At 52.6% G+C, this 14821-nt stretch overlaps 1 protein-coding gene across 3 annotated transcripts; it reads left to right on the top strand.

The window, feature by feature from the left end:
• Positions 1-1788: 1788 nt before the first annotated feature.
• On the top strand, positions 1789-9810 carry BAD (BCL2 associated agonist of cell death). 3 transcript variants are annotated; one of them, XM_078148919.1, is made up of 4 exons: positions 1914-1999; positions 4599-4798; positions 9143-9366; positions 9596-9810. In XM_078148919.1, the coding sequence occupies exons 2-4, from the start codon at positions 4621-4623 to the stop codon at positions 9719-9721; spliced, it is 528 nt and encodes a 175-aa protein (XP_078005045.1). In that variant the 5' UTR covers positions 1914-1999; positions 4599-4620; the 3' UTR covers positions 9722-9810. The 3 variants fall into 3 exon arrangements, with proteins under 3 accessions (XP_020823922.1, XP_078005045.1, XP_078005046.1); XM_078148920.1 differs by lacking the exon at positions 1914-1999 and adding an exon at positions 3408-3498; XM_020968263.2 differs by lacking the exon at positions 4599-4798 and having other exon boundaries at positions 1789-1999.
• Positions 9811-14821: the final 5011 nt, after the last annotated feature.

Below are 14821 nucleotides of genomic sequence, written 5' to 3'. Positions count from 1 at the left end.
AAATGAGCTGGAGGAGATAGCAAACCACTCCTGTGTCTTTGCCAAGAAAACCCCAAATGGGGTTATGAAGAGTTAGACGCAACTGAAAACAACTGGACAATGGCGAAAATAATTATTATAGTTACATTAATGACATTGAGAACGTAAAAGGCAGTGTTGGGGAGTAGCTAGAAAGCTGGGATTGCAGTCAGAAGGGCAGGGTCCAAGTCTAGATGCTAACACAGCCTGGCTGTATGACCCTGGGCAAGTCACTGCTTGACTTCCAAGTGGTCCCCATATGATGCCCCAAGAGTATTTTAATTTAGGAACGTTGACCTAGAGCCAAAAAGGACCTCAGACCTCTTTACAGATGAGGAAAGGGAGGCCCGGGAAGGGAAGCAACTTTCCCAAGGACACCCAAGAGTCAAGTCCAGATCCTTGGACCCTGTTTGGACTCCAATCTCCATCAGTCCACTGTACCTGGCCTACAACTGCCAACCTTTTTGCAGGTTTACATTAGTAGAGAGTCCAGGAGGTCCCTTCTACTGAGGACCTCATGAGTCCCAACTAAATAATATCTATTATTATCATTAATTACTCTTCGTGACAATCATTTAGTCAGTCAACAAACAATGAAGGACCTACTGCGTGCTAGGCTCTGTCTTAAGTGTTAGAGATTCAAAAACAGACAAAAGACAGGACCTGCTCTCTGGGAGCTCACGATCCAAGAGGGACAAGCAAGTCAAGAGGTGTGAACACGATATGTAGGATGAATAAGAAGTGAGAAAGAGGCCTAAGGGCGCTGGGGAGGCATAGCTTCCTGTAGAGAGTGGGGTTTTAGTTGGGAGGTCCGAGGGTCCGGAGATGAGCCAGGGAGAGCATTTTTCAGCCAGCAAAGGGTGCATCCCCACTTTACAGAAGAGGAAACTGAGGCTTTGAGTGACACAGGTAATGTGTTGCAGGCAGGATTGGAACCCAAGTCCTTGGACTCCAAAGACAATCCCCAGACAACCACTCTTGGTTTTAAACTGAAGATGAGTAGGTTCTTGACTCAGACAGGGAAGTGAACTGAGTCATCATCCTGCAATGAAGAAAGCAGAGAAAAATAACTTCGAGACCAGCCAAGACGTCCAAGCAGGAGTGGGTGAAAAAGTGTGTGTGTGGGGGGGGGTCTAACGTTCTCCTCATGGAAACCTCTGCTTTGGGGGACAGCATCCAGGTTCAAACCTGCCTCTTCACCCCATCTAGGTGAGGTGACCTTGGGCAAGTCACTTCACCCTCCAAGGGCTTCGGTTTCCTACTCTTCACGACTGTGGGTGGGTCATTCAGAAAATTGGTTCACAAGCATTTATTAAGTGCAGGGAGAAGGGAAAGAAAAAGGTAACTGCCCTCGGGGAGCTTAGCTTCTAAAGAGGAAAACCACCACAGCCACCGCCACGAGTGGACACGAGGGGACACTGTGTCCATGGGGAGGGTTCTCAGGGGGAGGGGACTGGAGCCAGTCGGAAGGCGGCTGGGGGGGGGGGGGTAGGCCGCCACGGGGCCCCAAGGCTCCTGCAGTCTCGGCGCCCCCCCAGCCCCAGCCCTCGGTCCTCAGAGGAAGGGAGCTCAGGACCAGAGGAAGGAAGAATCAGAAGAGCCCAGAGTGGCCGAGGGGACAGTGGGGCCAGCCAGCCTGGCCCTGGCCGTGCCCCGGGGCCGGGGGTGGAGTGGGGTGGGCAGGAGGGGCCCAGGGCCGGGGCGGGGGGGGAGGGAAAAGGAGGGGCCCGGGGGAGGCCCTCCCACCTCCCTCTTCCCCCTCCTCCCGTCCTCCTCCCTCCCAGCCGGGGTGACATCGCGGGAGCTGATTGGCTCAGCTTCATGACAGTTTCTCTCACCCAGGCAACGGGGGCCGGGCTCCCAGGAAAACAGGAGGGAGGGAAGGAGGAGGAGGAGCGAGGCCAGCCCGAGTGCGGGGAGCCCCAGCGCTGCCCCCGTCAGAGACCCAGAGGAAGCGAGAAGGCCGGGGCTGCCCATCCGGGTAAGCCTCCTGCACTCACGGCCACGGCCTGGGCCAGCCCGGGCTGGGCTGGGGGGAGCCGGGGAGCGGGCTCCCAGGACTGGGAGGGAGGAGAGGAGGGAAGGAAGTCCTGGGGCTGCCCGGGGGAAGAGGAAATCGGGAGGCATGGAGGCGGAGCTGGCCTCCCCAGCCTCAGTTTCCTCCTCTGTCTAACGGGGAAAACAATCTCGGCCCCACCTCCCTCCTCGCGGAGTGGATGCGCCCCCTGCTGGTGTGGATTGCAGCCCCAGCCTTGCCCTGAATCCTTGGGAGAGGGGTCGCTCCCCATGACCCCCTTGACAGAGTTTGGGGCACGGGACTTGAGGGTGCGCGGCTTTGGGCAAGGCACGCCTTCCCCGGCCTCAGTTTTCCCCTCTGTCAAATGGGAGTAAATATCATTGAGCTGAGAGTACTGGGCAGTAGAGAGGGGAGTTCTTACCTCGGACTCATCCGTCTGTAGAGAGCTGGGCCGGAGTCCCAGACCCTTGGCCTGGAAGTCACAGGAGCTAGGCTGGACCCTCTGCTCCCCAAGTGACCTTGGAACCATACAAAGAGCTCTGGCTTTCCAGGCAGGGGACCTGAGTTCAGATCCCACCCCCAACCTTTATCTGGCCACGTGCACGAAGGATTTTAGTGATTAATTACTGTGCCAGGCAAATGAGAGGCAGTCCCTGCCCCTTTGATTAACTCCAATTTTTTCCTGTTTGTGACTCATTTCTACCTCATTCTTTGCAGGTTGTCTCCCCCATTAGACTGTAAGGTCCTTGAGGGCAGGGGCTGTTTTTTGTCTTCTTTTATTTTTTTCTGATTTTTTTATTAATTTGTTTTGATTTATCAACAATCACTTCCATAAGCTTTTGAGTTTTAAATTTTTCTCCCCCTCCTTCCCCACCTCCCTCCCCAAGACCTCTAGGTAGTCTGATATATTTTGCCTTCTTTTATATCTGGAGCTCTTAGCACAGAGCCTGGCACAGAGTAGGTGTTTAATAAATGCTTGTTGACCCCCCACACACACCCTACTGTGTGCCAGAAGGACAGCTACATGGCACAGTAGATACAGCACTGGTCCTGGAGTTAGGAAGACTGATCTTCCTGAATTAAAATCTGGCCTCAGACACTCCCTAGCTGTGTGACCCTGGGCAAGTCCCTTCATCCTGTTTGCCTCACTTTCCTCATCTGTAAAATGAGCTGGAGAAATCACTCTAGTATCTCTGCCAAGAAAACCCCAAAGTGGGGTCACGCAGAGTCAAACAATGAAAAAACTACAAGGGTACCAGAAGAACACCACTCCCTAATAGGTGCTGTCTTCCCTTACTAGTAGCTCAGTCGGTCAACAAACATTTATTAAATACCCACTGTATACCAGGTGCTGTGCCAAGATTTGGAAATACACAGGAAGACAGAAGACAGCCCCTGCCCTCCTAATCTAATGGGGAAGCAGCTCGCCAACCACTGGGTCCAAGCTGAGGGCTGTTGACAGGGTCAGTGGGAGAGGAGGCAGGAAGGGCTGGGGAGGGCTTCTTGCAGAGGGGAGCCCGAGGAGAGCTGCGGGTATGTCCTTGGCAGGAACAGTTGAGCCCACCAGAGGTAGAAGAGGGGAGGGACCTACTTGTCTGGGGCATGGCCAGAGAGACAGTGGGTCCTGCTGGGCCAGGTGAGGCCAGTGATCGGTCACACACCCTGGTGGATGGCTTCTTTGTCTTTCCCCAGGTTGGTAGCTCCTCTGGGCTAAGAACCTTTCCTTCTTGGCCTTGTACCCCCAGAGCATGGGGGCCCACTGGGTGTACTAATAGATGTTTGTTGAATTTCAGGCTGTCCCTTCACTTACTGACCTTATCTCTTTAGGATTTGGAGTGGCTCAGACTCACTGTAACAAGCAGGGCCCATCCAAATAGTGAAAGACAGCCCCTTCCCCCCTTCAACTCCAAACAGCCTTGGGGGAGAAGCAATGAAAATGGTATTCTCCCTCTTTTATGGATGGGAAACTGAGGCCTACAAAGGAGCAGGCCTTGGGGTTTCAGGCAGTAGGGCAATGGAAAGAGCCTGGGTCTGAGGAGTGGGGGTGCAACCCCATGGGCGTTCCTTGGGACACTACCTGGGTGACCTCAGACCCCACCTCCCTGGGCCTCAGTTTCCATTTCTGTCAAATGAGGGGGTTAGAGGGCACCAGGGATCCGGATCTTTTTTATGTGCTTCCATTAGTGAGGGAAGCTCCCCACCCACTGTGGGACCGATGTCTGGCCATCTATAACAACATTTTAGAGAGAGGATAATGACTTGCCCAGAGTCACATAGCTAGTAATCATCTGGGGCAGGATTTGAACCCAAGTCTTGCCAACTCCAGGGCTAAGATTTTATCCACTGTGCCTTGTTGCCTTCTTAATGTGTTTATTATTGGGTTAGAAATAATGCTGGAGCCCAGCAAGGGGGAAGGGAACCTAGCTGGTCTTCATCAGAATTCCCTCTTCTCAGCCCTGCCCTGGCACCAGGCCGCCACTTCCTCTTCTCCCCTCCTCTGAAGACGGCTCTGGCTTTGCCCCCACCCTACCCACCTTGCCCCTCTACTCTCTTTCCTCCCCAGGCCAGACGATGCCTCCCACCCCATGAGCATGTTTCAGATCTCAGAGTTTGAGCCCAGTGAGCAGGAAAATCCCAAAGAAGACGGCTTTGCCTGTGCCCCAGGGGAGTCCAGGGGGCTGGGCAAACACAGCACCACTGCCCCCAGCCTGGCCCCAGTCAGGCCTGGACCCAGACCCGCACCTGGAGCCCACCACCATGAGGGTAGGTGCACGCCCCGAGCCTGGCTGTGATCTTGGCTTCTTTCTAGTCTAGGCTGTGGTAGGTCTAGATGGCCAATACCCCCCGGGGTGGTCAAAGCCCAGCTTCAGAACCACCCGTGTTGTACATGGGAAACTGAAGACTTTTGGGACACCTGAGAGGGAGGGGCTGTTTTTATTTCCATTTTACAGATGGGAAAACTGAGACTCAGGGTCTGCAACTACTCAGCCACCACCTTGTGAAAGAAGCCGGGTTCATTGTTCTTATCTGAGGATCTCTGCCCAGCTTGTCTGCCAGCCTCCACCTCCCTGCTGAAACGCTTCCTGACACAGTTTCATTGATTTATATTTCAAAGATACTCAATCCCCTAGTTTCAGCCTCTTTCCAGCCTCCTGAGGCACTGGGGAGGGGGCTCTGAGGAGACCCTCGGGGACTTGGAAAAGCTGTTTCTCAATGTCTAGTCTCAGAGGCACACTGGAAAGAAGGAAGGGATGGAGCCTGGACCCTCCCCAGCTTGGGAAAGCCCCCCTTGAGCTGACCCCTGTAGGACGGAGGTCCTTTTGTGATAAGTCCTGATTTAGAGTTGAAGGAGGGAGCACGCTGCCCAGCTCCCCAAGCCCCAGCATGGCCCGGTGAAGTCTTCAAGGCTTGCCCTTTCCCTCTGGGGCCCTGGGGCCCCATAAAATGAGAGCCTTTTCCTGAATGACCAGGATTAGCTCCGTTCAGATCTAAATCTAGGCTTGGTCCCCACCTCGAACACCCAAGCTGTTATTCACTGGACTAACCTTTACTTTGGGCGAGCCTCGGTGGCCTAGGACTTGCATTCCAAATAAGTGAGGTCACAGATGCCCTGGATTTGAGTGTGGGGACTAGAGGATGTCAAAAAAAAGTGTGAGCTCCCCTTCCCCTACCCCAGCACTCTGACTTGCTTAGTGAATGAATGTCAAGCTCCTTTGTAATTACTGAATTTATACAAGTTGATCCTGTCAAAATCCCATGGCATTGTCTCCAGAAGACACTTCCTTACTGCAGCAGGTGTGACCTAGGGACTAGAAGGAGGGTCTCAGGAAAGTCAGGCCCCAGGCCCATGAGCACGTTATCACTGGTGCCCTGAGGTCCTCGGAGTAGCTGACCAGCCTCACGGTGCCTTCCAAAGATGGGTCTATCATCTCATGCGTGGTCCTGCCAACCCCAGGGCCTCTGCTGTCCAGAGCCTTGAACCAATCCAAGGTTCTGAGGCCTTCCCCTTGGGTTCCTTAGACTGTCCCCACACCCCATGGCCTCCTCTAGGGCTAGAAGTCTGGGAAAGCAGGTATAAAAGTCCAAGGAGATGGAAGGGAGAGGAGCTAGGCAGCAGAGAGCCTCAGAGGCCTGGGCAGAGGAGAAGAAGGAGGGGGGAGGGAGGAAGAAGAAGGAGAAAGAGGGGGAGGGAGGAGGAAGGAGGAAGAGGGGGGAGGGAGGAAGAGGGGGAGGAAGGGAGGAGAAGGAAGGGGAAGAGGAGGAGGAGGAAGAGGATGAAAGAGGGGGAGAGAGGAGAAGGAAAGGGAAAAGGAGGAGGAAGGGAGAGTGGAGGAGGAAGGGAGAGTGGAGGAGGGAGGAGAAGGAAGGGGAAAGAGGAGGAAGGAGAGGACAGCAGGAGGAGGAGGAGGAGGAAAGGCACAGGGCAGCAGAGAGCATCCAAGGAGGAAGAGGAGGAGGAGCAGGAGGCGGGCTATCCCGGGAATCCTCTTGGAACCCAGATCTGAGATGACAGCCAAGGACAGGCTGGACACTGGCTGAGAGGAACCTCAGAGGTTCCAGAGCCCCTCCGGCAGCAGAACCCTTTCCATCAGTTTTGACCCCAAAGCCACCCTCTGGAGGCAGGCATTCTCATCCCTGGTTTATAGGGGAGGGACAAGACCAGGCCACACAGCGTCAGAGGTGAAATTGGAACTCAGGTCTTCCTTTGGTCACACCCCCCTTCTCAGCCTTACTAGATGGACAGAGAACGGCCTCCTTCCCCTGGGCCTCCCCGGTGTCCTTGCTAAGGTCTGGGGGCCAGCCCAGCCCATCCCCATCCCATGAGGTTTCCGGGCACACCGTGTGCTTGTAGCAGAGAGCAGGACTGCAAGAGCTAATGCTTTCTGTTGATCACCCCACCCACTGCCCAGCCATGACCCTCCCTTCCTTCAAAGCGGCTTTTGGAAAAACCCAGCCAGCCTGGCACGCCTCATCCAAGAATGCTCCCCGGGTCACGCTCCCAGGCAGCTCTGCTGACCCCTGCTTGGGCCTCAAGCCTCCAGCTCTTGAAGGAAGGGGGGACCCTAGTGAGGGGCAGTGGGATGGCCACTGGCCATACAGCAGGGGTCCTGGATTTAAGTCAAGTGAGGCAGCATGACACAGAGAAAAGAGGATTGGCCTTGGAATCCGGAAGACCTGGGTTCAAATCCTGCCCCTGAGACACTTAGCAGTTAGGACCCTAGGCAAGTAACCCGGTCTCAGCCTGTTTCCTCCTTGTAAAATGGGGGTGATCATAGTTAGTGCCCAAGGTCATTGTGAGGATCAAAGCAGTTTTGACTTTGGACACATCATTTAACTGACTTAGCCCTAAGTTTCCACAACTGAAAAAGGAAAAGGTTGGACCAGACAGTGTCTGAGGGGCCTTCCAGCACTCGTTCTGTGGTCCTGTAAATGACATAGAAAAATACAAATATAATAAGTAGATTTCCAACACATTTAATAATAATACCATCTTATATATCAGATATTAATCTTTTGTTTTTCTGTCACCAACACCCACCCTGCCAGAGAGCCATCCTTTATTAAATATTTTTTTGTTATTTTATTTTTAAAAAACAATGTTTTTAAGAGAGCAAGAAAAAAAATTCAGCAAAACCAAGCAACGCTTCAAAAAAAAGTTTAACCTCATATACACTGTTCCACACCCCTGGGCCCCCACCTCTGCCGAGAAGAGGGAAGGTCTTTTCTCATATCTTTTCCTCGGGGGCATCCTTGCTCCATTATTTTGTGATGGTTTTCTTTCATTTATACTGTAATCCTTTCACATGGCACTCCTGGCCCTGATCGATTTCCATGAGTCAGTGTTCTCTGTGTTCCTTATGTTTGTCATTTCTTAGAGTCATATTCCATGACATTCACATGCCCCCATTTGTCGGGCTGGGAATCCTTTGGTCTAGAGGGGCCCTTTCTTTTTGTCAGTGACCTCTTTGGGGTATGAGCTGAGCAGTGGAATCTCACTTTATTTGCATAATTTCTATATTGCTTTTCAAAATGGGTGTATCCATTCACAGCTCCACCAACAATGCATCAGCGTGCACTGTCTTCCAACATTGCCTATTCCCTTTTGTCAGTTTTGCCCGTTTTCTAGCAAAGCCTCGTGCTGTTCTCGTAGAGAAGATGGAGAGATCTGGATTTTAAGGAGAATGTGATTAGAGGGCTTCAGAACTGCTTGGATTGCCGGAATGATAGCGCTGTTGCTAATCGTTCAATGTCAGTGCCCCAGGGGGTCCCCAGTGGAATGTCCCCAGGCATCCGGGAGGGCGCTGGGCCATTTCACATTTAGTACTCCATCTTTTTGGCCTCAGGGAGCCTTTACACTCTTAAAGAGCTCTTGTTCATATGGGTTTTCTCTGTCAGTAGTCAGTGTGTTAGAAATGAAAATGTCGGGGTATTATTTGGAAAATAGTTTTGACCTTGGTGACACCCTGAAAGGTCCTTGGGGACCCCAAGGGAGTGATGAAATTCAGTAGGGTTAAATGTAAAGTCTGACCCTTGGGTACCAAAAAAAAAAAAAGCTGTACTAAGACTGAGGAGGCATCAATTAGAGAGCATATTGTCAGGAAAACAGATACAGGGGTCTGAGTGGACTCCAAGCTCAATATGAGTCAGCCGTCTGGGGCTGCAGTGGCAGGGGCACTCTCAAGTTCTCAAAGCCACTGAAAGATGTTTGTGCCCAAGCGAGGAGACGTCTGTGTCTTGGGTGTATCGGTTGGGAAGGGTTGATAGAGACCCGAACTAGGGTAGAGCCCCAGTGTGCCCTTGGAGGTGACCTGAGGGCACAGAAGAGGCTGCATGGGGGGGGGGTGCAGCTTTGAGGGCAGGGGCCGTCTTTTGCCTCTCTGCATCAATGGTGCCAGGCACACCATTGGTGCCTAATAAGTGTTGATGAAGAAGGTTGAGAGAAGGCAGCATAAGGGGTGGGTAAGTAGAAGGGAAGGAGAGGCCGAAGATGAGGCAGCCCCATGGGAGAACCAAGGGAGGAACGAATGATGTCTGGGAGAATTAATGACTGCAGGAACACATGAGTGAGTGAATGAATGAATGGCGCTCTCCCCGCTTCCTCCGCAGGCGCAGGGGACAGGAGGCCCCGCCTGATCTCCTACCCCCCACTTCGGGAGGGGTTCGGGGAGGCGAGTCCCGAAGCGGAGCCCGAGGCAGAGTGGTCCGAGGGGGAGGAGGAGCGCGGCCTGTTCCGGAGCCGCTCCAGCTCAGCGCCCCCTATCCTCTGGGCTGCGCGGCGTTATGGCAGCGAGTTGCGCAGGATGAGCGACGAGTTCGATTGCACCTTCAAGGTATCCGTAGAGGGCGTCCAGGTGGCCGCAGGGCACGTTGGTCGTTGTAGTCGCACAGTTCCTGGAGGCTTCCTCTCGAAAAGGAAGCTCTGGGAAGGTGGGAGGGAAAGCCGGTGGGCGGAAATGAGGAAAAAGGGCGGATGCCGGAAGTCGGGTGGGAGGTGGCACAAATGCCCGAGATGGCCAATCACGGTAACGCCTTTGCTCTTGTCACTCTGCCCTCCCACAGGGTCTTCCACGCCCGAAGAGCGCCGGCACTACGAGCCAGATGCGTCGGAGCCACGGCTGGGCCCGGACCTTCCAGTCTTGGTTCACCCGGAATTTGGGGAAAGGGGGCGCCGGTCCTTCCCACTGACCCCCACCCCTTCCCCTCTTTCCCAGGCATCTCGACCGCGAAGTAGTTTGGCGGCCATGTTGGGTAAGGGCGGAAGTGCTCTGCCGCTATTTCCGGGGCCAGGAGCAAGCGCAAAAGTTCAGGGAGTCGAAGAGCCTATGGCGTGACTGCAGTCTTTCCCGAGCCAAGCGAATTATTTGGGGAGCCAGGGCGCCGGCATCTCAACATGACAGTAGTCAGGCTTTTTCCGCCCATAGCCAACATGGTCGCCGGAAGCGGGCTGCTACTACGTTTCCAGGGCCGCCCTTACCAATCGGCTTGTGGGCGGTGCCTCATTGCGCCTGCGCCTCGGTCAGAGCCGAGATTAACCATTTCTCCCCCGGGGAGCTGCTCTTGGAGCTGACTATTAGGTTCTCCGTGTGAACGTGGCAGTAAAGACGAGATCATTTGTTGTTGTGTCTCCAGCTTCTCTTCTCCCACGCCTGGGGCTGGGCCGACCCCGGGTCATGCCCAGGCACTCGAGGCCTGTTTAGTTCAGGTCCCTGATATCCCGATCCCTGCTCCGAAGCTCAGGAACCTGCCGTGGCTCCCCATTCCTGTCCTGGCATCTTACTCCTGCTTCAAGCCCGCTTGGTTCCAGCCAGACTGGACCAGGTTCAGAATGCAGAGTCCTCTTCTGTTGGGGACCAATTTAGGTGCTGCCTCTGCTGAGAAGCCTTCTTTGATTGACCCTTCTCCCCCCTCCTTCCTCAGGTTGTCATAGTAGTCCTTTTTATGGATCTGGCCTCATCAATCCCTTGTATTTGCTTACCTGATCTATCACTTGTAGAATATAAGCCCTCTGAAGGCAGGAAGCCTGGGAGGGGTGGGGTATCTTTGCCTTCCCAGTTCATGGCTAGAATCATAAACTGATCTGTTGTCAGAAAGGCTTCATAGGATGGTGTTTCTAGAGCTGGAAGGGACCTCATGGCATCTAATGTCCAACCTTATCATCTCTCAGAGCAGCTGACTTGGACAGTTTAAGGTCACACAAGGTGGAATTTGGACCCATGTGCTCTGTCCCTCCTTGGGTAGCTAGTGCTGTTCCTGGAGTCAAAAAGACGACCCTGGACAAGTCACTTTATCCTGTGTGCCTCAGTTTCCTCATCTGTAAAATGGACTGGAGAAGGAAATGGCAAACCACTCCAGTATCTCTGCCAGGAAAACCCAAATGGGGTCACAGGGAGTCGGGCACAACTGGACCACAACAACCTCAGTGTCCCAAGCCAGTAATTGACTGCTTTGTGCCAAGCACTGAGCTAAGCCTACGGAGAAAGGCAAAACCAGCTTACTTTTTAATCCTAATTCCTAAAGAAGGTGAGACTAGACCCTTTCTGGGTTCCCTTTCAGGGATCCTATGATTCCTCTCTGGGCCTCAGTTTCTTCATTTTGTCAAAGGAGGGAGAGAGAGTAGATGGCTTCCCTGGTGCCTTCCAGCTGGGACCTTTTCCTGTTCAAGAACGGCTTTCCACTGAAGATGAGCATTGAAGGAGAGCTTGGATTTGGGCTGGGAGAGAAAGCTTTAGGGGAAGGGGAAGGGGAATGTAAGCAAGAGGGAGGGAGCCAGGAAGGGTGGTCATAACTGGGGATTGATTACCCAGAGAGAAGGGGAAGCCAGATGCTGGGAAGCTTTGAATGTCAGGAAGGTCCATGTGGACTTAACATTGAAAAGAAAGGTTTACGAGCTAGCTGGGACAGATCATCTAGTCCAGCCTCATTTTCAGATCCGGAAAGTGAGGCCCTGAGAACTGACAAGTAGCCAAGCTGAGATTATCCAACCCAAAACTATACTAGCAAACCCTGGGAGAGGGGGACAAGGAAGAAACTGGCTGGTTCCAGCAAGGAGTCCTGAAGGGCTCCGTCTGTCCATCCTGCTGATCCATGTGACCACCAAGGAGCTGGGGCAGGGACTCCTTGGCAAAGCTGTTACTTCTTTGTAATTTCCCTGTGCCTCCCTTCCTTCCCACCCCATCTCCTGTTTGCTCTGGACTTTGGCAAAAAGAGAAAGAGAGAGGACGGCTCATTGGCAGGAGATAAGAAGCTGCCTTCCTCTCCCAGCTCAGGCATTTAAGCCCTAGTGGGTGGGAAGGCAAGAGGGGGTTAGGGAGAGTTTTCAGTCAGCAGTCTGACCCAGGGGCTGTGGAAACAGGTCAACTGAGGATCCCAGGCCATCGGAGCTGGGGAGACCTGAAAGCACAGGACACAAAAGCTAGAGAAGGCCTGAGAAGGGAGAATGTCCCTACAGGGAGGGCCTTGGAGCAAGGAAATGTCAGCCTGGGAGGGACCTTAGAACATGGAATATCAGGGCTAGGAGGGATAATCTGACCCCCTACTTTTATGATAAGGGAAAGCTGAAGGCCAAAGCAGAGAATGATTCACCTGAGATTCCCACCATCCCAAAGCCTGGGTTTTTGTCAGGTCGTCCGACTTCAAATCCACCAGGCCAGGCTGCCTTCCCCTTGGGCCAGCCTTTTGGTGGCCCTTACCTTGGTCTCCTAGGGCTGGCCGAAGCTCTTCTGCTGCTGCCTAGAGCCCCAGCTGGGCCACAGGTTCACAGCCATACTGGGAGGCACGTGCTTGGGGGACAGCTCGCCAGCTTGATGCACCTTAAATAGAAAGTACACTCCAGAAATAGCTGCCCCAGGGACCCTGCCCAGCGGTGAGGCTCTCCCCAGGGTTCAGCCCTTCAGCAAAGTGATAGTGGAGTAGATTAGGCAGCTCCCCTGCACCTGCAGCCTGGGAGCTTCTGATGGCTGGGGTAGAGCAGCAGGGGTGCCGGCAAGAGCCAAGGACCCCGATTCAGGACACCTGGGCTCCAGGCCTGGTTCTGCTGCTTGCGTGTTTCCCTCCTAGCGTGTAAAACGAGGAGGCGACGGCACTAGATTTAGTAGGTTCCAAAATGGGGACCTAAGGTGCCTGGAGAGTTATCATGAGGAATCTCTGAATCCTTTGCAGACCAAATACTGTCATTGTTATCTTTACTTCTCTCTGGCTACATGCTGTGACAAACATAGGTTCTTCAGAAGTCTTTGATGTTGAGGAGGGGTACTTGTTCTTGGTCTGGAGAACCCCAGGGCTACGGTGACCTAAACATTTCACTCTTAGGACAATACCGCGAGGTCAGAGACTCATATGGACAAAAGTAAATATCACAGCCGCAGTATTTAAGGTAATGAAAAACTGGACCAAAGATGTATGACCAAAGAAGGGACAACCGGTAGGGGAGGTGAACATCCTAGAATGAAATGACACTGTGAGGAATCCAGGAAGAAGTGGAGGAAATGTCAGAGTAGGAAGAGAACAGGATTGTGCTGATGTGAGCTAAGGAAACTGCAGCCAACATGAGTCAAACATGAAGGCCAAGGTTAGAACCAGGCTCCCAACTTAAAGGGGCACATCCATCCTTTTTGTTAAAAATGGATTTGATGGGGGCAGCGAGGTGGTGCAGTGCATAGAGCACTGGCCCTGAAGTCAGGAGGACCTGAGTTCAAATTCAGCCTCAGACAAAACACTTCACATTGACTAGCTGTGTGACCTTGGGCAAGTCACTTAACCCCAATTGCCTAAAAATAATAAATGAATGAATAAATTTTTTTTAAAAATGGATTTGATGATGGGGTAGCCAGGTGGCAAAGTGGATAGAGCTCCAGCCTTGGAGTCAGGAGGACCTGAATTCAAATGTGACCTCAGCACCCCTGCTGCTATGTGACCCTGGGCAAGTCACTTAACCCCATTGCATAGCCAAAAAGCTCCCCCCCCCAAAAAAATGGATTTAACGACCATCTTTATGCTGTTGATTCTCAAATCTACCTTTCCTGCCCCAGTCTCTCTGTTGACCTCCAATGTCTCTCATCTCCGTCTGCCTTTGAAAATGTCTCCAATTGGATGCCAGTAGATAGATTAAACTCAACATGTCCAAAACAGAACTCATGGTCTTCCCCTCACCCCTACTCCTAGCTTCCCTATTACTGCACCACCATCCTCTCAGTCCCTCAGGCTCACAACCTAGGATTCCTTCTGGACCCCTTACATTCCACCATCCCCCTTATATCCAAGCTATCACCAAGGCCTATCAGTTTCACCTTTGTACCATGTCTTGTAGATTTTACCTTTGGCATATCTCTTACAGATCTCACCTTTGGCACATCTCTTGTAGATCTCACCTTTGGCACATCTCTTGTAGATCTCTTGTACATTTCATCTTTTTTAACAGCTCTAGATTTCACCTTTGTGCATCTCTCATCAATTTCACCTCTAAGATGCTCCCTTCTCCCCCCACCCCAGACATGACCACCCAGATACACACCCTCATCACCTCACACCTGGACTATTGCAACAGCTGCTTCCTGCCTCAAGTGTCTATCCTCCAGTCCATCCTTCATTCAGCCACCAAAGGGGTTTTCCTAAAAGGAAGGTCTGACCTTATCACCCCCTACTCAGTAAACTCCAGTGGCTCCCTATCACTTCCAGGAACAAACACAAAATCCTGACTTTCAAAGCCCTTCATTACCTGGCCCTCCTCAACTTTTCCTACCTTCCTCCCCAACACTACTCGAGTGACACCGACCTCCTGGCTGTTCCATGAACGGGACCCTCCATCTGGGCATTCTCTAGGCATGCCTGTCCCCCATGCCTAAGGCTGTCTGTCCCTGCTCTGCTGACCACTTACCTCCCTGGCTTCCTTTAAATCCCAACTAAAACCCCACCTTCTACAGGAAGCCTTCCCCAGTCCTTAATCCCAGTGCTTTCCCCTCTGTTATTTCCTATTTTTCCTGTCTATAGCTTATTTATACAATGTTTGCTTATTGTCTTCCCCCATTAGACTCTGAGTTCCTTGAGGGGAAAACCTTTATATCCCCAACTCTTAGCACCAGCCCTAATTCCCAGGCACTGGTTTATTGATTAATTTGGGGGGAAGAGGGTGGAATCTGGGTAGAGGATGTTTGTTGAACAATACTCTCTAAGGATGAGCCTCAGAGGTTTGGGTGAGCCATCATTCCCCAAAGGGGCTGCTCAAGTCCCTCCTGGAAAGCCCTGAATAAAGAGCATTGAATAATTAAGCAGCACTGCTCTGGGCCCTCT

Source organism: Phascolarctos cinereus, unplaced genomic scaffold (genome assembly GCF_003287225.1).
Source record: "Phascolarctos cinereus isolate Bilbo 61053 unplaced genomic scaffold, phaCin_HiC Scaffold_9;HRSCAF=440, whole genome shotgun sequence".
Classification (NCBI taxonomy): domain Eukaryota; kingdom Metazoa; phylum Chordata; class Mammalia; order Diprotodontia; family Phascolarctidae; genus Phascolarctos; species Phascolarctos cinereus.
The sequence above is the reverse complement of the archived record's forward strand: the minus strand, read 5'-3'. Positions and strand labels throughout refer to the sequence as shown.